At 50.2% G+C, this 24366-nt stretch overlaps 1 protein-coding gene across 1 annotated transcript in view; it reads right to left on the reverse strand.

Annotated features, from left to right (window-relative positions):
* The window catches only part of LOC119390745 (uncharacterized), an 87598-nt gene that overhangs the window by 57941 nt on the left and 5291 nt on the right, over positions 1-24366 (reverse strand). Inside the window, exons 2-3 of the mRNA XM_037658436.1 lie at positions 8372-8479; positions 7194-7294 (exon numbers count right to left, since the gene is read on the reverse strand). Of these exons, the coding sequence (XP_037514364.1) occupies positions 7194-7294; positions 8372-8474 (204 nt within the window). The 5' untranslated portion in view covers positions 8475-8479. The remainder of the gene's footprint in view (positions 1-7193; positions 7295-8371; positions 8480-24366) is intronic.

The raw sequence follows: 24366 nt of genomic DNA on the forward strand, positions 1-24366 counted from the left end.
TTTACACGGCTTCATTAGCATGGTCTTAGTAAGACGTGACTTAATCAGCTCCGCCTTAGCATGATTTGGCTTAATCAGCTTCGTCGTAGCATGTCCTGACTTAGCTAGGTATACCGCCCAGCCAATTAGCTAATTATCCGGATGCGCCTGTTCGGGGAGTGAGCAGACGATTAATAAAAGGACGAAAAGGGCGTGCGCCTGCCGAGCAACGCGCTAGAATGTACACACCGACCATGGTGATTCTACAACTGGTCTCGGCGATTAGGTCTAGCCGCGGTGTTGTAAGGCGCTCGGTGGGAACTAATCTCAGCGGCCACGGTGCTGATTATTCTAAAGGGTGCTTAGTGCACACATTAAACGCTTCAGAATAGATTCAAACTGCCCGCGCACACATAAGAAATATCTTTAGTAACTTTCTGTCACTTTTCTTGCATGGGTGCACTTCTGCAGTCACTGGAACGACAAACAAATAAAAGAAAGTGCCTTTAGTTTTAAGACCATCCAACCTTCTCGACCGCCCTTGATGCGCCGCCGCGTTCCATCGTAACCAATGGAACTGAGCGCGCCCTGAGGGATGGATTTCACCTTTTCGTACTGTTAGCTCGTTCAAAAGGAGGTGTCGCCAGAGTTCGGAAAGATCCCCAGTTTCGCCAAACTCGGGCCATCCTGCATAGCACCCCAGGACTCATGTAGTACGGCCGGCAGAGGACTATCGGCAGAGGACTATTCGACGACATTTGTAACGAAGCACGCAGATACGCGGCCAACTTTTTATTCTGTGCTGAAGGCGCTTGGACTACCAATTCTCAGCTCCCTGTTCTCTGGAATAGGACATAATCACGCTTCGAAATTCGCTGCAAGTATTGCTGCAGTGGCGGACCGTAGATGGTGCCGGCTTTCTCCCTATTCGGGGGTCGAATTGAGGGCGCCAGGCAGGGAAGTCACGCTCACATCGGCTCCTGCATTGCGCTAACTTTTCTAGTGTTTTTTCACCGAGTCTTCATGAACTGTTGCTTGCATCGGATCCGAGAAGGCATCAGGATTCTGTCGATACCATATTTGACCACAGTGAGTGATTTTTCACCAAGTTAGGAACTTTTTCTTCTCCTGGGGGGGGGGGGGGCGGTGCCCTCGCTAACCCTAAGGAGCTGCTCGGGAGACCGCGCCTGCGGCCGGCCTTTGTAGGCGCGGTGCGCGTATTAATTGCTCAAGATGGCGTATCAAGTGCATGGGGAGGATATCTCAGAGGAAGAGTTTAGTCAAGATCAAGGTTGGCAGTCCGCTGGGGCCAGAAGAGCTGGCGCCAAAACGCGCACAGCTGACTCGAACGAGCCATCGCCGCAGCCGGGCTCGCGCCGCGGCAAACTGGGTGGTGCTGCGCTAAAATCCAAGGTGCTACGGGCGGGAAAGATGCGCCCACTTCCTCGAGATGATATCAAGATTGTTATCCGGCCGCGAGGTGGACTCAATATCTCGAAGATTGGTGCAGCTGCGGTGGCTGACGCAATACTCGCCGCCGCTGGCATCAGCCAGGAAGATTTGTGCCATGATACTCTATGCCCGAATCTACAGCAAAATATTATGGTTGCCAGTACCCCCAAGCGCGAGAATGCGAGCCGATACGTCCGGATGAAGCAGATACTAATATCGGGCAAGGTGCATGAACTAAGTGCATACGAGACGGCCCCGCACTCCACGTGCAAAGGGGTGATTCGCAACATCCCCCTTCAAGACGACCCTGACGTCATCGATGCCAAGATTGTCAACACCAATAACCCACTCGCTTTAGCAGCCAAGAGAATAGCCCAAACCGGCACTGTCATCGTCGCGTTCGACGGATATCGCGTACCGAACTTTGTCAGGTATGGACCGGTGCTGATGCAGTGCTCACTCTACCGCAAGCAAATCGACGTGTGCTATGCGTGCGGCCGCCTCGGCCATCGCGCTGACGTGTGCCCTACTCCAGGTGACATGATTTGCCGTGGGTGTGGTGTCGCAAGCCCCGATGAGCAGCATGTGTGTACCCCGAAGTGCAAGCTATGTGGTGGCCAGCATCTCACAGCTAGCAAAGACTGTGCTTGAAGGTTCAAGATCCCGTACATCGTGCGTCGTCGTCGCAGTGAACGCTCCAAAATGGCTCGTGCCGCGTCACCGTCCCCGCAACGTCAGCCCGATACTGCGGACGAGCTCCAAGCTTCGTCGTCCTCCGCGGATGCTCAGCGCAGAGGACGCCCCCGCTCCAGGGGCCGCTCTGGAGGTCATTCCGGATCCAGGGGCCGTGGTGCCTCAAGGGGATGTTCCGGCTCCCGCTCCAGGTCGACAGAACGGGCTCATTCGCGGGGAGGCTCCGCTTCTCAGCCTCGCTCCAGCTCCACGGCGCGGCACAACTCGTCGGGGCGAATCAGGTCGCGCTCCCGCACGCCCACCACCCATAAGAGCAAGAAGAAGCCGACGCTCTCCTGGGCCGACAAGGCACGAGAAGGACGTGAGTCTCTTAGAGGCGACGACTCGTCTCGCGGTTCTCCCCACGCGAAGGAGCTCGACGAGCTCCGACGAGCTAATGAGCAGTTGAAAAAAGAAAACGCGCAGTTTAAACAAGAAATGAGCAGGTTAGCTGCGGAGATGGCGGAGATTAGGAGGCTCGCGTCTTCACCCCCTTCGGCGCAGCCCGCCTCGGCCCCGGTCGCCATGGATACGTCTCAGGCACCGCACAGGTCTAGCGCACCCAAGCGCCGAGCAGTCGAGAACACACAGAAAGAAGAGACAGGAAACTTACTCTCGGAACTCAAGGATGCCTTCGTCAACATGCAGGCTACCTTAGCGAAAATTGAGGAAGCTATGGCGCACCCCAACATGGGATTAGGAGCACTCAGTGAGCGCATACGCAAATTGGAAGAGGGCGATGTCAGGAGAGACTGCAGGCCGACTCTTTCGCAGGTCGCAGCACAACGCAACGTACTAGCGCCACCTACTGAGGGCGCGATCCTCAGGGCCGCTTCAGCTGCTCAACCCTCCCCTCAGCCTAAACATGGACAGTGCGGACGAGAACCTTAGCATCTGGCAATGGAACTGTGGCGGATTTACAAACAAAAAAACGCTTCTACAGCAATATTTAAGAACCCTTGAAGCTAAGCCCCAAATCATCGCTATTCAAGAAGTCGCGTCTAGCACCCCCATCAAACTCGCAGGTTATCTGGTGGTGTCATCGCATTCAGGAGGTAGGGGAGTTGCTACACTCGTCAGCAAAAGGTACAATTATCTATCACGTGACCTCGGAGCAGTTGCCGATGGCATCGATTACGTCATGACCGAAATTCTCATGAACTCACCCAAGAAGGGCCTCAGAAGAAACAGCCTTTTTATCCTCAACGTATACTGCAGTCCCAGCTATCGCAGGGCGAGAGCGGACTCTCTCCTCAAGAGGTACGTCAGCATGGCTGGTAGTTGCCCCCTTGTCGTACTCGGGGATTTTACCGCCCCACACAGCTTGTGGGGATACGCCTATGATACTCCCAAGGGACGCGAGTTATGGCAGACTGCGACAGAAGCGGACTTGACGCTTATCACTGACAAGGATTTCCCCACTAGGAGAGGTAACTCCACATGCCGGGACACTACCCCGGACCTCACTTTTGTCAAGAATGTCGGTGAGGTCAAGTGGGTCAACACGGCGCTAGACCTAGGAAGTGACCACTACGTCATCGAGGTATCCTTCGCGATTGCCCGCTTTAGGACGAGGAAATTCAACGTGGTCGACTGGGACGTTTTCCGCAAGGTCAGAGCCGAGCGCGCACCGACGGCCGGGACAGATTTTGAAGGTTGGTGCAAAGAAATCAGAGATGACGCGGCAGCAGCGACCAAGGCGGTCGTCACTAACCTCGACGTTGAAAACATGGACAGCAGGATGGCCCACCTGCTAGAAGCCAAGCAAGCCCTACTCACAAGATGGAAGGGGCAGAAACATAACAGGAGGCTACGGAAGAAGGTTTCCGAGGTTAACAGAGCGATCGAGGAGCACTGCAAAACCCTCTGTAAACAACAATGGCATGAGCTCTGCGAAAGCGTCGAGGGCCAGCTCAGATCCGGGAAGAGCTGGGGTCTTCTCAAACATCTCGATCAGGGCAGCACCAGGTGCAGCCAGAGACGATCCCTCGCGCGAGCCATTCATCTTGCTACCGACTCTACCCCGGACGAGTTGGTTGTCAACAAGCTCATAGACAAATATCTGCGAGTCGCGGATAGCTCTGCTCCAACCCAGTTTCCGGACTACGCGGGGTGCGACGTGCCGGAGTTGGACCAGGACTTTAGTGTGGCCGAGATCCGACAGGTCCTTTTCTCCCTGAACGGCAGATCCGCCCCTGTCCCGGATGGCGTGACTAATAAGATGCTGAAGAACCTTGATGATGAGTCCATAGATTTCCTCACCAAAAAAATTAATGAGGTCTGGCGCCGGGGGCGGGTCCCCGCGCAGTGGAAGGCGGCCTACACAGTACTCATCCCGAAACTCGGTAAAGCACCAGGAATCGATAATTTAAGACCAATTTCCTTAACGTCCTGTGTCGGTAAGGTCGCAGAGCATGCCCTGCTGAACCGCCTCAAGGTGCACCTCGAGACCAATGACATGTACACCCACAATATGATTGGTTTCAGAGCTGGCCTCTCGACACAGGACGCCATGAAGTTGATAAAGCACCAGATCATCGACCGGAGCACGGGAGATACTAGAGCCATCCTTAGATTAGACCTGGAGAAGGCTTTCGACAATATTTCCCACGAATTCATTCTCCAGTCTATCGCCGGGCTCGGGCTTGGGAAGAGGGTCTACGACTTCGTGCGATCTTTTCTTAGTCAGAGAACTGCCAAGCTCAAGATCGAAGGGTACTTCTCACAAGAGCTCACCCTCGGTTCACGCGGCACACCTCAGGGCTCAGTTATTTCGCTAACATTATTTAACATCGCAATGATCGGGCTCTCCAAGGAGCTCGCCAAGATTCAAAGAATCAACCATACCATCTACGCAGATGATATCACCATCTGGTGCGCCGGCGGGAGCGATGGCCAAGTTGAGGAAGCCATGCAGAGCGCCATCGATGTGACCGAACGTTTTCTCCGTCCAACCGGGCTCAGGTGTTCTCCATCGAAATCTGAACTACTGCTCTACAAGAAAAGACCCAGAGGCGGCGGCCACCGTGACTGGAAACCTGCGTCCGAAAGCGAAATACGGCTTTTCACTGGTGACGGGTCCCCAATGCCCAGAGTGGACTCGCTCCGAATACTGGGGATGTATATCGAATCTAACGGTGTTAACGGAACCGCACTCAGGCGGATCACTGCCAAGACGGAGAGTGCTCTCGGCCTCATCCGGAGGAGTGCCAACAGACACCGGGGAATCAAGGAAGACAACCTCATCCGCATTATACATGCTTTTGTGCTCTGCCACCTTTCGTACTCGGCGGCCATGTATAACTGGCTCGTTGCAGAGAGGAGCAAGCTCAATTCCCTCATCAGAAAGGTTTTCAAGCTCGCCCTAGGCTTGCCTGTAAGCACTCGCACCGAAAACCTGTTCAAGCTTGGAGTTCACAACACACTCGAAGAGATAATCGAGGCGCAAGAGCGCTCACAGCTGCTCAGGCTTTCCGGAACCAAATCCGGCCGCAAGATACTCGACGAAATGGGCCTCAGCTCTGTTGACCAGTGGCCCGACGTCGTGCAGATTCCCAGAGACATCAGGTCTCAACTGCACATCGCACCCGTTCCCCGCAATATGCACCCCGCACACAACGTCGGTCGACGTCGGGCTAGGGGTAGAGCTCTGCTCGCACATGTCCGTAGCGAGCACACTGAGGCAAACTTCGTAGATGCTGCGGCATATGTCCTACACGAGGCATTCGCTGTCTCCATAGTCGACTTAAATTCCAGGCTCATTTGCTCCGCTACGGTACGCGCATCGAAGCCCGTGGTAGCCGAACAGGTTGCAATCGCGTTGGCTATGCTAGATAGTCGCAGAGAGTCAATATACAGCGATTCCAAGGCAGCTATCAAGGCTTACGAAACCGGGATGGTCGCCCCTCAGGCCCTCCGCATTCTCCAAAGCGTCAAAAGCATAACTCCCCATTCTATCACTTGGTTTCCCGCTCACCTTGGGTCGACTGAGGGCTCCAACCCTAACGAGGGCGCGCACGAGGCCGCGCGAGGACTTACTGACCGCGCCGCCTCCGCAGTCCCCCTGCCTCGCTGGGAACCCTTGCTGACGTTCAACGAGATAGCTAAACATTTCTATCTGTCAAGACGGGTATTCCCCCTCCCACACCCTGCCTTGTGTAGGGCGAGAGCAGTTACCCTTAGACTATTACAAGCCCGTGCGTATCCTAACCCTGCGGTTCTTCATGCAATATACCCTGAACGGTATGCCAGTGCGGACTGCCCTGCCTGTGGACAATTAGCAACATTGAACCATGTGTTATGGGAATGTGAAGCCATCGGCTCCGTCTTCAGCGAGGACAGGTGGGCAGCGCTCTTGCGCAGCCCAGAACTCCATGACCAAACCCTGGCCGTCCAGAGTGCCCGCGAACGGGCCGCCAAGCTCGGCTTGGCGGTCCCTACGTGGGACTAGCCGGGTGGCGCGGGGTCTCCCCTGCGTCTTCTCTGGACCCCAATAAAGTTTGCATCATCATCATCATCATCATCATCATCATCATCATCTCCCTATTCAACAGCCGTGTAAGGGTAGCATGCCTGAGGCGACCCTTAGCAAATAGTGCGTAGACTTTGTTGTAAAAAGTTTGCACATGCCAACGCATGTCCGCAAGCGGACTTCACGGTTTTTAAGTAGATTTTAGAAAAAGCCATTGTTTTAATTGCTTATCGCTAATGAATTGGTTAGCTCTGCGGATTTTATCGCCAAGCTAGTTCAATAGATCAAATATCGGTTAAAGAGGCCGCAAGCACAAGATCCATTGCGAATGCATGCTGATTGTTTTCCACTGAGTCTCTCGCTCTAAACCGAAAGGAACACCGTCAACATATTGTGATCCCGCAGGACAAATTTAGCGACCTGCCTTTTTTCTTTATGCTTTAGTAGAGAATGATCTAGTGCGTGTGTCTTGTCAGTGCATCAGTGCCTTAGAACATGACTCTATAGTTTTTTTGCCCTTTCTAATACATCCTGCGGCGTTACAAGAAAAGAGCCTCACCTTTATGGCGATCGGTGGAAAATTTATACGTAGAATTTCATCCTTGCAAGAATAGAAAAGACTTGTTGCAAATGTCATCGCCCTCGCATGGTCTCGTGGATCTGTATTGCAAACAGAAAATAGTGGTGCTTAACGGCGTAAAGGGAAGTGAGACATCTTCAAAAGAGCAATAGGCGAATTCTGCAACCACGACAGTCATCTCGTGACGTTCTGCGAATGCCAGGTTATATTCGTTTCGAAAACGAATGGTAAGTCTGACAAATAAACGTACACACCCCGGTAAAATATTTAACAGATTAAATATCACCCCAGTTTTTTTTCTTACCAACTGCATGTACAGTACAGCCGCGGCCACGTCTCTGTAGAGCGCGCGAGCAGCCGGTTTTTGCTCTGGGGGGCGACACCTTGAGGCAGTTTCCGGCTCTGACGTGGTGCGTCAGGAGCATGCGCGGCCTAGTAGTCAGGCTGACCACGTCAGAGCCGGAAACTGCCTCAAGGTTCGCCCCGCAGACCAAAACCGGCTGCTCGCGCGCTATACACAGACGTGGCCGCGGCTGTACAGTACTACGTTGCTCGTGAACACTAGCTCTGCGTAGCACATTTGATACCCAAGCTACACGGCTAAGCTATGAAGATATAGTTTTTACGAAGATTGCGACAACTTTTAACCCTATATGTTGTGACATATTCTCAGTAGAAATCTCTGATGCATATTGGGTGAATGGCATATTGGGTGAATAAAAAAACAGTGAGAACTGAGCCTTTCTTCTAGTAATTTCTCACCTTTATTACCAACGTGAAATTGCCATTGTCAGATGGTACTCAGTTTTAACGAGCATAATTCAGCAAAACACCTATCTCCCCTTCTACGCTCTCATCCCAAGACCCCTACGAGCACCCCTGAATTTTTATTGTCGACTAACGTTTGTCTCTTTCCCTTTTACTCACCCAATATGCCATGGCGGCGCCTCGTTTTCTCCCACCCCCGTTCGCGCACTTGCCACTTCTCTTTGTGGCCCGGTGTTGGAAGAGAAGGTACAATACATGCACATACATGCGCTAAGGTAGGCAGTCGCTGCCTCGAAGAAACTTATCGAAATATCGGCTCCATCAAGCCTTCATCGACCCTACGAATATTTCATATTGCGAAGATTTAGTACTCCAGATGCCATACTCACTGAGTTGACCACCGCACCAGCGCATTGGTTGGTTTTTTTGCGCAGTAACCGGTGCAGCCGTTGCCATCGCTCCCATGCATGTCAATATGGCGTATGCAAGCATCGTTGCTGAAATGTAAGCCACCTTGAGATTCACACAGTAGCCGCCGCCTTCGTTAGCTTCAGTGTTCTGAGGTATGCGTGGACCATCGCTACTATTTAAGTAAAGGTGGGAGAAGCCGACGCCACTGGGGACATTAAAGGTGACCCATAACACAACAAATGAGGTATCATTGTAATTGATGAACCAGCTGCTCATATAAACGGTGCCAGCAAAACGCACTTTTGTGTTCGCAGACGGCGTAGCGCAGACACCGGATGAGGCCATCCGTCGAGTAAAATGATCAATCGCTCTGAAAGTAGCAGTATTGAGAGTGCCCCAATACAGTGACTATTCTTTGAAATCTCGACATATCATCATGAGTACCGTCTACACTTTATGAAGCGGTGTCTCATAAAGGGTAGACGGTACTTTTTTATCCCTACGTCCTCTTGCAAGTTCTCACTGGAGTTCCGCTCGCATCATCGCGTAACAACACCTACTATGCTCGCTCAAGTCAATCCTGGTCCATCCGCCGCTGCCTCGCCTTTGAAGACTTCACCGTCCGTTCTGTCCATCAACAGTCATCAGCGTTACATACCAGTGTGGTCTAGCAGAGGATGATATGAAAGACTGGATTCAAAACTACGACCTCATTAGTGCCTTGAGCCGGTGAGAACACCCACAGAAGTTGAGGAACGTCTCCTTCCACCTGTCTGATGTCGCGAAAACCTGGTTTACGCTCAGTGCATCCAATTAGCTTGCGAGTCATGCACCTCGTACATTGAGGATATCTTCGTATTGTGCAAGCATGCCAACGTCACCCTGTGCCAAACCGACCGAAGACGTCATAATATAAAAGCCATAAACAGCGTTGCCTTTCATGCACTTGCTACGGAAAATCCTGACCCCATTCAGGATCCAATTACCTTATGTCAGCGACATGAGGAACTCCACATTAAAAGTTTATTTCATCAACATACACTCTCTTCACCTTTAGAACGATATATTTAACATCGGTCTTGCTGCGACCCTGGACTTGCGTATTCTGATCCGCGACATTGTTCTCAAGAGCTTCGCGTGCGGTGCTCTTCTTGCGCTCCTGAAGCTACTTCAGTAATGCGATATGGCAGGCTAGTTGGTTTATACTTCTGTTAGACGTTCTTAAACTGTGCGAACTGACCATGACACAAGGAAGAAACACTGTGGTCGTGGCGTTGTCTGTGTGTTCTTGCTTGTGTCCTGGTCATATTGCGCAATGCAAGAACATCTCAAGCTACTCCACCTTCTGTTCGAACGGCCTCGAGAGACATTATTAAGCAAGATATCGCGTTCGCATCGCATATAGCGTGTTCTGACAGCCCCTGCGGTCGTCAGGTGCCAATGCACACCGACAGTGCGGCACTCTCTGCAGCCACCACCGTCTTCTGTGCGTACACCAGGCGACCATGCACCTGTCGCTTCTCTGTTACCCTCGACGAGTGTACAGCCTTATTACAGTGCTCTGAGAACTGCTGGACCCATCTGTTACTTCTGTGGCAATAGGAGACACATATTCCGATTTTTAGATGCGAAGTGTCTTAAGGCGGAGCTCAATCCGGTGGTGGTGGTGGTGGTGTGCGGCGTGACCACCCTTACCGCGCATGCGCATACCCTCTCCACACACCTCCTCTCCACTCACCCTCTCCCTTCCCCACTCCACTTTCCCTCTCCCCTTCCCCTTTCCACTCACCCTCTCCCCTTCCCCTCTCCACTTTCCATCTCCCCTTCTCTTCTCCACTTTCCCTCTCCCCTCCCCCTTTCCACTCTTCCACTGAAACGCGGGCTAGACATGCCGAAATTCTCTCCTGCGCAACGCCGCGATGAGCTCGAGCGGATGCGCGTCCCCTCCTCTTCTCCCTTCTCTTCTACGCTGGCCCCTTCTCGCCCGCCTGTCGACCGCGTTCCCCGCTCGCCCTGTGAGAATTAACGGCCGGGCTAGATGGAAGATACGACGCGCGTAGCGTCCCTCTTCGCCTTCCACGATGCGTGGTCGGTAGCATGCCCAACGAACGCCAACGAAACGCAATCGTGCAAGTGCTCCGGCTTCGCATCGCCTCATGGTCCCCTTTAGCGGGAGATGGTGTAATTTTTTCAAAGACGTCAAGAGGACGAAGAACGCGGCTACGTTCCTAAGGAACCCACAGGCGTCCATCCAACCACGTGCTACAAGCATACGCCCTCTCGGCCTTCTTTTTGCCGGTTTCTCTCCTCCATACTCGGTCGTTATGCCCGTGAATTGCCGTGCACAGGTGGTTTCTGCCTCCGCGCTGAAGTGCAGTGTCACCTGTCGGACCCCATGTCATGTCATGAACGCCCTTTCGGAAACGTCCCCAATGCATTGTTGAGAGGGGGAACTGCATCCACCGGACAGCCAACAATTCCTCCCGAGTGATTATCGAACTTCTTATTCGTTCACTTCAAAAAGACCGTTCTATGTTGTTAGTGTTTGTAGTAGGTGTCCACGTCCAAGTATTCTTTGAAACTGGAGCTTTGATTTGGGTCATTCGTGCTGGATTTTGTTGCCGCCTTCGAATAGTGGGCATGCCTTACTGCGGCCCACCTCTCCGTGGAGTGACCAACGCCATGATTCGTTCACTCGCACATAGCACTACTCGTGTCAGAGTAGATGGTATTCACCATCACATCGTTTTTGCGGTATTTAGTGCACCCACAAACTCGTAAGGGGTGGGACTCTCCGTCTTTGGCGTACCCTTCCATACCTTCGCGTCAGCGTCCCATACACCTGAACACCATGCATTATTCTCTGTCTGAACATGAAGCGCGCAGTCGCCTCATCACTACCTCAGACTACGTTCTTTGGCCATCTACAGAAGAACATATCAGTGTCAATTTCAACAACATTGCGGATGGCGGCGTGCTCAATCTAGCATATGGTTATGCCCTTTGTCGAGACAATTGTGATTATTTCTGGCCTTATTCTTTCCTCTGACGGGTTTGCCTTCCTTACTGCCTTAAATCTGACCCCAGATTCCTGTTGCCCTGTAGCGTGCGGTCATCAACAGTAACTTGCGCTGTTCCCTTTCAATCTGTTGCAAACGGAAGAAACGAACAGGCTACGAATCATACACTCTGAGTGTGCCGCTGTGTTTATGAAAAGAATGCGTTGATGTGTTAACATCATATTAGATTCGCCCACAGGATATGTGAGGCAGTGTAACTGCGCTTTTCGGCATGAATTCAAATAAGCACGAGTCATGGTTACCATAAGTATTGTGCTGGTATAAATTGTCAAAGTAAATTTACTTCTGCAAGCGTGCGGAGGCAGCGGCGCGATAACCAGCTGTGGTTGTCGCAGTCGTCCAGCACATGAATGAAGTTACTGGTAATGTGGCAAACCATTTTTGAGGCCATAGAAAACATGACGGAGCCATGCGGACCAAACATTTTCTCAAATCGCACCATCTGTTCGGGTAGGCGAGGCGCCGAAGAGGAAGGCACAAAGCATTTCGCTCAGGAACAGTCACATTCAGTGCACTGATCACTGCCAGCAAGTGCAAGAACTAGAACGCAAGAACGACCCGTTCCGGCCGAGGTGGTGGCTTCAGGAGCTGGCGTATGGCGACGCTGAGCGGCACGCTGCTCCAGAGAGTGCAACGCTGGAATACACTTTTCAACATTTGCTTCCGTCCAACTATTGACGATTTCGCTGTTTACAAACACAGGCCCTGGACGGCTTCCGGTTTCGTGCGCTGGCGTAGGCTAGCAGAATTGGTGGGGAACAAGAGCGTTGGCGAGTAGCCCGTAGGGCTTCAACACTTTACTCCCTGTGTCTAGCAGAAGAATTCAAATAAATATTCTTCTAAGCTATATACACAACAATAAAAGAGTTAGTCCTTCACTTCAAGCGCCTTTCTTTTATGTGAAAGCGGAAAAAGAGTAATTCCTTACTCTGACAAAGTTTGAAAATGCGCTTTCCGCTTCGGTGTTCTAGAGGAATAAATGAAATGACCGGAAGTATGTTGGGGTACAGCACGTGGTCCTGCTATCGCAACCTTGAAGCCCTCTATAGCCGTTCAGTTGGACGCGCTTCGCTACGTACGCATGATTTCGCGCATTGCGTACGCGCGTGGCTGCAGACGCCGAACTAAATCTGTCTAGGAACTCTCTGGCTAAAGAGTCTAGGACGCTGACAGCGTACGCGTTTCTACGCGTATACTTGGCCGCGTCCGTGAATAGCGTCAGCTCTAGCCTGTCGTCTACTTTTGTGGAATGCGTGATGAATGCTGCGTAGGATGGGCGCGATGAACAGGGACATCTAACGTCCAGCGGGATGCGCTTTTTCCTGTTCGCATCGGCGACGTACGTATCGCTGTAGCTGAGATACCGCAGTACCGACCTTCCGGTTGGAATGAGCATGAGTCGTTCCAGCTGGCTCTTCTTGTGAGCTTCGGCGAGCTCTTGCTACGTGTTGTGGACACCTATCTTAAGGACACATGTACTAGAAGCCATGGGGGTAGTCCCGGGGTGACTTTGGTTGCCCTTCCTATCATATTATTAAGTTTGTCTATTTCTGAGGGTTTCAAAGCCAGGTACGGCGTGCCGTACATGATGCGGCTGGTGAGCAGAGCTTGCATTATTCGTAACGTGTCCTCTTCCTTCTGCCCGTTTCGTTTGTTTGCGATCCTCTAGACGGTTGCGTGTGTTGAGATCATCTCCATTGTATTCTCAGCAAGGTGGCCGCTTCCGATCCATTCTTGTGGTCATGAAATCCAAGCATTCGTAGAGTCTCGAATTATTGTCCAGTTGAGGGTGACGGTCGGGCTCCTCGTATATGGGTGGCCTGCCTCTCGTGCCTCCTTCGAGGACAGGTACTCGTACTTCTCGGGGACATAGTGGAGGCCGCAGTTTTGGATCTTGTAGGCAGCCCGCTTCCAATTTTTGAAGTCCTGGTGCAGACCGTGATGTCATCAGCGTACATCGCGTGGCACAGGTCTCGTGTTTTGTCGAGAACTTTTGGCCGATCAATCATAGCCGCGTTGAACAGTAGCGGCGAGGAGACCGATCCGTGCGGTGTGCCTCTTTTTGGTAGTTGGAATCTTTTGCTACGGATATTGCATATGCCCACAGTTCCCGAACGGTCCGTCTGGATGTTTCTGATCTACGTGTAAGTCCTAAACCGCAGACGGTGCCTTCGATGTTGTTAAGGATCGCGTCGCGGCTGACGTTATCAAAGGCCCCCTTGACGTCGACTCAAAGTATTGAGTACTTGCTTCGATGGTTGAGGTGATCAAGCAGGTCTTTGAGTAGTAAAAGCACGTCGTACGTCGAGAGGTGCAGCGGCAAGGCTCACATGGTATCCGGTAGGTGCCCACTATCTTCTAGGTACTTGGCCAAGCGGTCGTGCACCATGTGTCGAACAGCTTTCCCACGCACGAGTTGAGGGAAATTGGGCGTAGTTCTCAATGCCGATAGGTAAGTTAGGATTGGGGATCCACGGTGATCTCCGAGGGCTTCGGTACCGCACGCAGCTCTTCTTTCTCCTCCTAGCAGTCGTTGTAGTAGCCTCCTAGAAGTCGTTGTAGTAACGGAGCAGAACCGTGGTGGTCTGGTGCGGTAGGTTGCGTGTTTGTTGACTATCTGGTCTTTGCCGGGGCTGGTTATTTCTTGTCAACCTTGGTAGAGCTGCGTATAGTTCAGCCTTCGTGAAGAGCCGGTCAAACTCGGGGTTCGGTGTTCCAGCGTATTCTTTGGTGTGAAATAATGCGATAGTGGGTGCGTCTCCACTGACTTTTTTTTTTATTTGTGGTACTAGGTTTTCTTCCGACCCGGCCTAGTTGCGGATATGCTTTTGAAGATGCTGCTTCTCTACCACTTTGGAGGCTTCTTTTCTGACATTATGGACCTAGATATACCTTCTAATTGTTTACTTGTTACTTTAGATGTCAGTTTCTTCTACGTTATTGTTCCTCATGGTGACAAAATAAGGGTGACAGAATGAACCTGTTGACTGTGGCACGTTTCGTACACTTCTCATGTTGGTTGTGGAATTTAACCATTTTGAGTTCAATGGGGCTCATTAAGTGTACGTAAGCGGAACGTGGATGGGGACCACAAGTGGTCCTAATTATGCCAATATATTTATGGCTCTACTCGACGAAGGATTGGTCGTCTCCCACTCCTTTAAGCCAAGCTTTTATAAGCGTTACGTTGACGATATTTTCATTAGGTAACATCACGGGAGAATGGAGCTTTTTAAATATATATGGGAGTTAATTTCTGTACATCCCAGTGTATCGTCACTAACTAGGCCATGGAAGGCGCGCCTCTTTCGGAGGTTCTAGGTTTCAATGCGCACTGAAGTATTAAGCGTTGTGGGGTTGATTTATGGAAGAGACGTTTATATTTTGCAGCCAAAAGGCAGGAATTAGACTGATAGCACAGGATTCTGTGAAGGCGCACATAGCGGTACGTTATAAATTCAGAAGCTTTTGTGAAGGAAAATTTCTGCCGTATACCGCGCACTGCGGGGATCGACGTTATTTGATGCGGTCATAAAGGAACAGCCTACGCAGCAGTGTTGAGCTTTTGAGCTAAGCGTTACGAGGCTTATCGGCGTCAATAAGTGAATTCACTAGTATGCATAGCGTGTACTTACCAGGCACGGCGACTACACTCTGACGACTGAGGCCAACTTATGGTACGACGTAACGTCGGTACTCACGTTAGAGCGCAGACGTCACTGCCGGCGAAAATAAGTGCACGCTACGGTGCGCTGATGTGCATATAATGAGAATAATTAGTTCGAGTATTCCTGCGGTGTGGAGCAATGCTACACTGTAGTTTGCTGAGCCGCATAAGTATAAAGCTAATTCTTATTATTTTGTTATTAGAGCAGGTATCCAGTATTCCTGCGGTGTGGAGCAATGCTACACTATAGTTTGCTGAGCCGCATAAGTATAAAGCTAATTCTTATTATTTTGTTATTAGAGCAGGTATCCAACTGTGCGAGAACAACTGACGTTAGAAGAGCACCATCACCAGGACCGATGTTAGACGCAGCCATCACCACTATGGCTGACGCAATGCATTTGTTTACAATTTGTACTGCGTGTTTGGTTGCTAAGGGAAGTTTCAGTGCGTTTGTCTGCGCTTTCCTGCTTTTGGGTTGATATGTACTGCAAATATTACACAAAGATTAATTTTCTATCCCAAGTGGCGCATGATAGATAGATAGATAGATAGATAGATAGATAGATAGATAGATAGATAGATAGATAGATAGATAGATAGATAGATAGATAGATAGATAGATAGATAGATAGATAGATAGTCTAAGATAAAAAATCGGCAGATCCCACGCAGTGTGGGAATCGATGTAATGCGAAGCAGCCAGCATAGAGCTGCATACATCGTCCTGTTTGTCATTGAGGCTAATGAAGTCATTCATGTAGTGACATCTAGTTCGCTATATATAGCGAGATTGTCATGCATGCATGCGCGTAAAATCTGGTATATGCCACGCTAATGAAACGTCAATTCTGCTACATATATATGATGCGTGACCGGCTATTTATGTTCGTCACGTACTCCTGTCATGCCATACCAATTTAAGTATATATTCAATTAACAAAATGGCCGCAAGTGCACCATGAGCGTGGCGTCCAAATCATACCCTACATGACACGCATTTCATGATTTTTGTGTTACCACCTGTTATTTATGTTCGTCACACAGTCACGTTGCGCAATACCAATTTTGATGTGTATCAAGCTAGCGAAACGGACGCCATACACCATGATTGTGGCACGTAAGTCATGCTGAACATGACATGCGTGTCATAATTTTCATATTAACTCCTGTTATTTATGTTAGTCACAATCACGTCGCCAGGTACCATTTTCGGTGTATATAAAGCTACCGAAACGGCCACCAGCGTACCATGAGCGTGGCACGTAAGTCATGCTGTACATGACATGCGTGCCATGATTTTCATATTAACTCCTGTTATTTATGTTCGTCACATATTCACGTCGCGAGATACATATTTTGGTGTATATCAATCTAGCGAAACGGCCGCCAGCGCACCGTGAGCATGGCACGTAAGTCATGCTGTGCATGACATGCGTGTCATAATTTTCATGTTACCACCAGTTATTTGTGTTCGTCACACGGTTACGTCGCGAGATATCAATTTTGGTGTATATCAAGCTAGCGAAACGGCCGCCAGTGCACCATGAGCGTGGCATGTAAATCATGCTGTAAATGACATGTGTGTCATGATTGTCATGTTATCATCTGTTATTTGTGTTCGCCACATAGTCACGACCCGCTATACCAATTTTGGTGTATGTATATCAAGCTAGCGAAACGGCCGCCAGCGCACCATGAGCATGGCACGCAAGTCATGCTGTGCATGACATGCGTGTCATGATTTTCATGTTACCACCAGTTATTTGTGTTCATCACACCGTTACGTCGCGAGATATCATTTTGGTTTTAGCGAGAGAGAGACGTGAAGGCGGCCGACGTGGCCGTGCCGAAGTCTCGCCACTTTATTCGAAGGCCCTGGTACAAGCAGAGCGGCAGCGGCTGCCGGCGTCCAGCCCCCAGGAGCACGAGCCAAACTGCTCGCGCCTCGAGCTCTCAGCACGAGCTGCGCGAGAGACGCGGCGCGGTGGTTGGAAAATGACGATGATGATGAATGGCGATGATGATGACGCTACAGATTACTCCCCCCCCGCAGAAATGAGCCCGGAATGAACTATGGGGGCGTATATACAAGAATGTTCATGTCACGAAACGATAGGGTCCGTGGGCTGTTCAGGTCGTTAACGTGAAGGACTGTCGGGAACCATTGGGTCTCTGGCGGGCGGCTCTGGGAGAAGCGTAGAGGGCGGGGAACTAGGCGAAAGTACGCTGGTGTCGTGCCCAGGCGGATCCCACGACGACATGAAGGGGCTTTTCGGTAGCCGACCGGTTGACGCAAGTGATCGCGGCTGGCAGATGGAGTTGAGGGTGGGTGCACAAGGGCCGGTGCGGGCGATGTGCGCGAAACAATGCGAAATGGCGCAGTGAAGCCACGACGAGCAACCATCGGCGAGGAGCTGCTGCGATGGGTCTTTCCTGTGCGGGCACAGCGCTGACGCGGATGTCGGCACAGCGCGCCAGCACAGTGGCCACATGTCAGGTGGTCGGCGTCCTGTGTCAAGGGCTCAGGAGCAAATCTGCGGTGACACCGAGCAGGCGTAGTCGCTGCAGGCTCGGATGATGCTCCTGTGCGCGTTGAAGCACCCTCTGCAGGTGGCACAGGAGGGCTCGTGCGCTGATCAGGATGCTGGAAGCCGGTCGACGTGGCAGGCGTCACATGTGCGGCTTGCTCTGCCATTGGCGAACCAGCAGGCATGTCGTCCTCAGGCGCTTCCGTCATAGTAGCAGCGTCGCGCAAGTGCGGCCGAAGTTGGTAAGGGGCACGAACTTCTGCTGCGGTAGACGTCGAGGGCGACGCTGGTCGCTGCTGACAAGAGGCGCAGAGCTTAGAAGTCGGTGAAAGGTCGTGTTCGGGTACCGTCGACGGCGAAACCTCCGCGAGCGAGGGGCGAACAGTGGGCGAGAGGTTGTCCGTGTCAGCTTCCAGTTCGGGCGGCAAGGTAGCCAGCGTGGAAGCCGAGGTCAGGGACGTGTCGTGAGCCGGCGATGACAGGGACGACGGGCGGATGGCGGGCATGCCTGATGGACCGTCGGCCGAGGGCGTCGAAGAAACTCACCTCGTGGCGGACTGGTCGATGGCAGCAGGAACGTCGTCGGGCGCAGGAACCTCGGGCGTAGGAACTTGAACATCGTCGGGCTGGTCGTCCGGCGCGGGAACCGCTGCGCTGGTGGCCGGACGAGAGGTTGAAAGAGACGTAGCCGGGGAAGGTAGGTCGCGGTCATGGGAGGGCTGCGGGCAGGGTGGTACCGCTCGCGTTAGCGGAGGGGAAACCCGGAACTCACGGGTCCCCGGTAGCGGGCGGTACGTCTCGCCGTAGCGGGCCAGCACCGCAGCGCAGAGGTCGTCATATGGCTGCGGGCTGGATGTCGTTGCGGCAGCAAGATGGTGTAGCTCAACCGGCACCGCTTGGAGTAGGACGGCGTGCATCATCGGCTGTGCCGTAATGCCATTCAGTGCGAGAATAGCATCGAGCTGCATAAACCACGCTCGGGGGTAGGCCGGGTGGAACGGCTTCACTGGCGGGCAGAGTGACGGCAACATGGCAGCGCCGCTCGTCGAAGGGCGTGGTTGTCCGGGTCACCAATTTTAGCGAGAGAGAGACGTGAAGGCGGCCGACGTGGCCGTGCCGAAGTCTCGCCACTTTATTCAAAGGCCCTGGTACAAGCAGAGCGGCAGCGGCTGCCGGCGTCCAGCCCCCAGGAGCACGAGCCAAACTGCTCGCGCCTCGAGCTCTCAGCACGAGCTGCGCGAGAGACGCGGCGCGGTGGTTGGAAAATGACGATGATGATGAATGGCGATGATGATGACGCTACATGGTGTATATCAAGCTAGCAAAACGGCCACCAGCGCACCATGAGCGTGGCACGTAAATCATGCTGTACGTGATATGCCTATCATGATTTGCACGTTAGGATTTGTCACTTATGTTCGTCATACACTCTTGTCACGCCATACCAATTTCGGTATATATCAAACTAACGACAGTAAATCATATCGTTCATGACATGGATATCATGTTTGTCATGTTATGACCTGTCAGTTATGCTCGTCATAAGGTCATGTTACGCCATACCAATTTCGGTGTACATCCTATTAACGAAACTGCCAGGAGAGCACAAAGTCGTAGGCGGCTAGATAGATAGATACGCTCAAAGTCGCAGAAGTTCGCTAAGAAATGCTTCGAATTTAATAGCCCGAATACGCGGCTGGCTGGTTATGTGGAATTTATTGCATGGCGTCAAGTCAGCTTCCTATTAAAGAAGTGCAAACGCAATCCTGCATATCCACTGCAATGGCACCGGGGAAGAGACGGCTGAATATCATAGAGGAACTTAATTGGAAGAAATGGCAACAATAATCTCCGAATTGTGAGTGTTTTCCTTTTCAGTTACCATTTCTTCTGGACATTCGGGGCTCTCGCCTAAAGTAGCCCTAACTTGCGCTCGCATACTTCACTTTCCTCAAGTGACCGAAAGACTAAATTTCTTTACGTGAAACTGGTGCTAGGTTTTCGAAGTACGGTTGACAAGAAAAAGGTAAATGTCATTTTCGCCTCGCGCCATTTCGTTGTGTTCCCCTAAGCAGGTAAAGGTTCGTCGAAGGCCTTCAGAAACCAGGATAACTGCCATTTGGAGATGTCGATATGCGTCGATGATCACAAAAGCTCTACTACGGACACTACGAAAGAACACAGAATGGGCCGCTTTCCTGTGTTCGTTCGCAGTCTCCGTTCTAGTGGCGCTTTTGACGTCATGAATGTCGGCAATCTACCCGACATGAAAGGTTACAGGAGCTGTCGTTTCATGTAGTTTGTAGATGTAAATGCTAGGAAAATAGTAATGTCGACGACAAGTGTCGCCATGAGCCAGGGCTGCCGTTCGGTGGGTTTGAAAAAGATCCGGAACACGAGGAAAAAGTAGCCAGAGTAGCACAGCAAATTGGGCTAATTGGTATTGATTCATGTTTAAGCTGGATAAGGCACGCATACAGACACGGACACTGGAAGGAAAAAGCGCGAACAACAATGGCGTCTCTATGGCTAGAGTAACCATTACATCTAAGTTTATATCAAATTTGTAGCCAAAATAGAACGCAAGCTGTATTATCAGTAGAACACACCGCGGTGGTCTAGTGGTTATGGTACTCGACTGCTGACCAGGAGACCGCGGAATCAAATCTTGACCGCGGCGGCGGCATTTTCGATGGAGGCGAAAGTCTTGTGGCCCGTCTGCTTAGATTTAGGTGCACGTTAACCCATATATGCCCAAACTGAGAAAAAATGACATAACAAATATTTTTGTTTCACAAAAAGTGTACTTCTACTCTCAAAAGAAAGCACAAGTTCTTTATTTACTGCCACATAAACGCAACACTGCTTTTCAAGCCGTCCTATACATATCAGACACTGCGCATTAGGGATGCTATGTGCGGGTGTGGTAAGCCTTGAAACGTTTCACGTGCACAACGACATTGCACGTCTTCCGCTCCATGACGTCTTTCATAGAAAGCATGCGTTTGTCCCAAGAAAGCGGTCGGCACGTGGCAGCATTAAAAACAAGTCTAGGCTTGCACACGCTGAGAACGAGGCCTGCTTGATGTGCTGCAGGTGGCGCTAGTCATCAGCTTAAAAAATAGGGATGTTAAGAGTGCAGCGAAGAAGCGTCCCATATGTAGGACACTGGGCATATATGGGTTAAAGAACCCCACGTGGTCGAAATTTCTCCTGCTTTTTCTGAGTACTGATCTCCTGAAGAAAAAAAAATGGCATTGATAGCTTCAAAATTTTTTCGCTCATGTTTACAATCTGATAACTGAGTACCCTCTTAACCGCCTACAGCCATCAAGCTTCTCCCGTTTTTGAGCTTTTATAAGGATTGAATCAAAGGCGAATCGGACTTATGCCAGCAGACCAAGCTGGCACAAGTATCCAAGCAAGTATTCCCTACGTATAAAGTCAATCTTTCTGTATACATAAAATAGCGATAAAAAGCACTGCGCGCGAGCCTATCACTAAGCATGAGAAGCAATGCCAGCAGCTTTAGTCAGAACTTCTTGCTTTCTCGCATACAGCATCAGCATTCTTTTTTTTTTCGGTTTGGCTGCATAATGACACTGGATGTTTCTTGAGCTAGAAGTATCACACGAGAGAGTTAGCTATAGTTGAGGAGAAATCATCATAAATGCTGAAAGTGAGGTCGAGTCACAAGGAGCCAATTTTAGCCAATTTGGGAGAAGGTGGATCGGTAGCTGGGTGAACGAAATAAGTAATAGGTCAGTCAATGATGAAAGCAACACAGGATCGGAGCCATCACTGAGCGCGACATGTAACCTCCGAGTTAGCTTGATGAATGTTTACCGGCCATAGAAAGCAGTTACCATAGTGAAGAGCAATTGCCATATGCCATAAAATTCAAGCTGTTTTCAAGGAAAGAAACCAAGTCCATGTTTCCCAATGGCCTTAAAAATTCAGTTTTCTATTTCAAGGTTTTTCACTGATCGCAAGGAGCTGCACGCGCCTTTAGTGAAGGAGCAGATCAATATTTAATTGTGGAATATGTGCACTTTGAGTACCACCAATTACATGATTACAAACTTGCCCAAGCTTTATCCGGGGCTCACTTAATGCAACTGTGCATAAACTTACACATGCTAATACTGGAACATTTCTGTAGTGAATGCACTTGGTATCAAATCTGCGTGATATGATCGTTCATACATTTGCACATTACGAAATCACAGCTGTTCACTGTTAATTGAACCACCCATGATGGGCTGCCCAGGCGACTTCCGTTCCATCGATAGAAGTGGGCGCGCCAGGGTGTTCTTTACATTCGTGCCCGGTAATTTGAGACAGATGAAGCCTGCGACAAAAGAACAGGACACTTATGAGAAAACGTTCCACAAGTAAAGTGCAACGAAGTATGCTCATGTCATGATCATATTGTTTTATTAGTTCTGCGTGGTCATAGCTCGAGTGCATGACCAGCATTTTGCATTCCTTAATAACAAACGCAAAAGAGGGCAAAAACGAAAAGCACGCTGTGCCAGAGCTTCGTGAATATCTTCTTGTTCACAGGTGTGAAGCATACTTTACCGTTTTGGCTGCAACATATTTTCCAACCATACATATAACAGAAATAAGAAGAGAAACAGACCAGGGCACTTCGCGTCAACTGATGAAATTTATTTAAAAAAACAAGGTATCGCCTATGGGCAAACAAATGCTCCAACAAATGCGCCAGAAATGAACATGCAAGCAGGGCAGCGAAAACATTTCACCGACGACAGAAGTCATTGTCGGTAAAGTTCTTGTTAAAATATGCCACTTCTCAGCCTGCGAGCGCAGAGATGGCACGCTTACATATATGTCACCAGCCATCAAAATGCAGCAATCTTCCTGCCAATCTGTCATGAGAGCTGTCAGAGCCCAGATGTCTAGTTAAAAAACACGGGTCATATTATATTAACAGTTTTCAGCCAAATGGGTACATTGCTCGGTGCATTTGCTTGCGCATAAAGTGGCTTCCTTGCCTGTGTGATAATTCAATTTTGGTTGCTGAAGTCTAGTGCTCTCTGACGAGCTGCCAAAAAGATTGAGCTACCCCTGCCCCTTCACTCTTCATTTTAGGAGCTGGCTCGCCAGGTTCTTAATCTGCGGCGAAGTCCCGCGCCGTAACCTGCATCCAACCATTCATTCAGCGCACGGTCGCGCGAAAGGGGTCTTCTTCCTCTTGTTCTTCGAGCGCCTTGATGATGATAATAACGCAGGCAAATCCATATATAGCATAGCCAACTGTAGCATGCGGCGCTCGCTCCACTCCGGCGCGTGCTCTAGTTCGATAGAAGACCGCTAGAAGGCCACAACTGCGCGCTTCCTCTATCTATTGACAGTCGTCAGTCAGTGCGCTTCGATACTAATAACACGAACGCTGGGGGTACTGTAAAGGCGCTGCTTTTTGCAGTAGCGTTGCTAACCTTAATTTATATACTATTATAAGTGGGGCATGTAGGCTGTAGTACGTATATATAACATCAACTTACATCAACTTGAAATTACCCACTGAAACACGATTTATTAGTGCATTTCACGCCCTAGCAATAAAAGCACAAAAAATACCTATTGGTTGAACGGCGACAGCTAATCCACAGAATACAGTTTGACCACCTTTGATCCTCGGCAAGCTGGCTTACATACGAAAATAATGCCAAAATAGTGCATACTGAATAGTAGCCGAAATAAACACAACGACAACTGACAGTTAGAGGACTGTCGACGAATTTCCTCTTGTCGGCCGCAGTACAATTTGCACGATTGTAACTGAAATGCTCGCATATCACAAAATGTGTGCAATGTGGGCACCAAAAATACTTACGGACCAACTGAAACAGCAAAGAATTGCCAGGCGGCGAACTTCTATGGAGAGGGACTAAAGAAACTGGTGCAGCGGTAAGAAAAGTGCTCAGAACTCAACAGCGTTTATGTAGAAAAGTAAGATAGGTTTATAATAAACTAAACCCGCCAATAAAATCTTTTACTAATGAATATTTATTTTTTGCGACCAAACGGCCCTTACTTTTTGAATAACCATCGAACTTTTTAGTGCGTTTCTGAATAAAAATTCAGTTGAGTCAGCGCATATCGTGTGCACTTCCTTCGTCCGTCGTCGCATTTTTTCGTCAGCGCTGCACAGTCATAAGTATGAATCCATGCCAACTTGCTCAGTCTTCCATTCTAAACCTGATATTTATGCCTTCAAAAAGAGCTGTTGTCCAGTGTTCAGTGTGTCTATTGTCCCGTTTCTTCAGAGTTGCGCTTTACATTATTCCACGAAATACGATGCCCTTCCCTATTGAAAAACCCAGCGCCACTGGGTACCAGCGTTCAGTGCCATGCCTGATTATGGGCCCAGCGTCGCGCTGGATACTGGGCCGCTGGAGCGGCGTTTTACTGAGAGGCGCTGGGTACTAAAGCGCAAAACGGCTCTACAGCGTTAAAACGGCGGTGCCTACGTTCCCTGCATAAATATATTAGTAAAGAAAGTCATATAGCAAGCATTAGTGCAATAAAAAAAAAGCCGTATGAAAAAAAAAATGCTCCACCGCGAGGATTCCAACTCGCCATTCCTCAATTTCCAAGCGAGTACTCTACCACTGCGCCACGCTGAATTTTTTTTCTTTCATGGTATTTATTATAATGCGTATTTG

This window comes from Rhipicephalus sanguineus, chromosome 4, assembly GCF_013339695.2.
Source record: "Rhipicephalus sanguineus isolate Rsan-2018 chromosome 4, BIME_Rsan_1.4, whole genome shotgun sequence".
Lineage (NCBI taxonomy): Eukaryota > Metazoa > Arthropoda > Arachnida > Ixodida > Ixodidae > Rhipicephalus > Rhipicephalus sanguineus.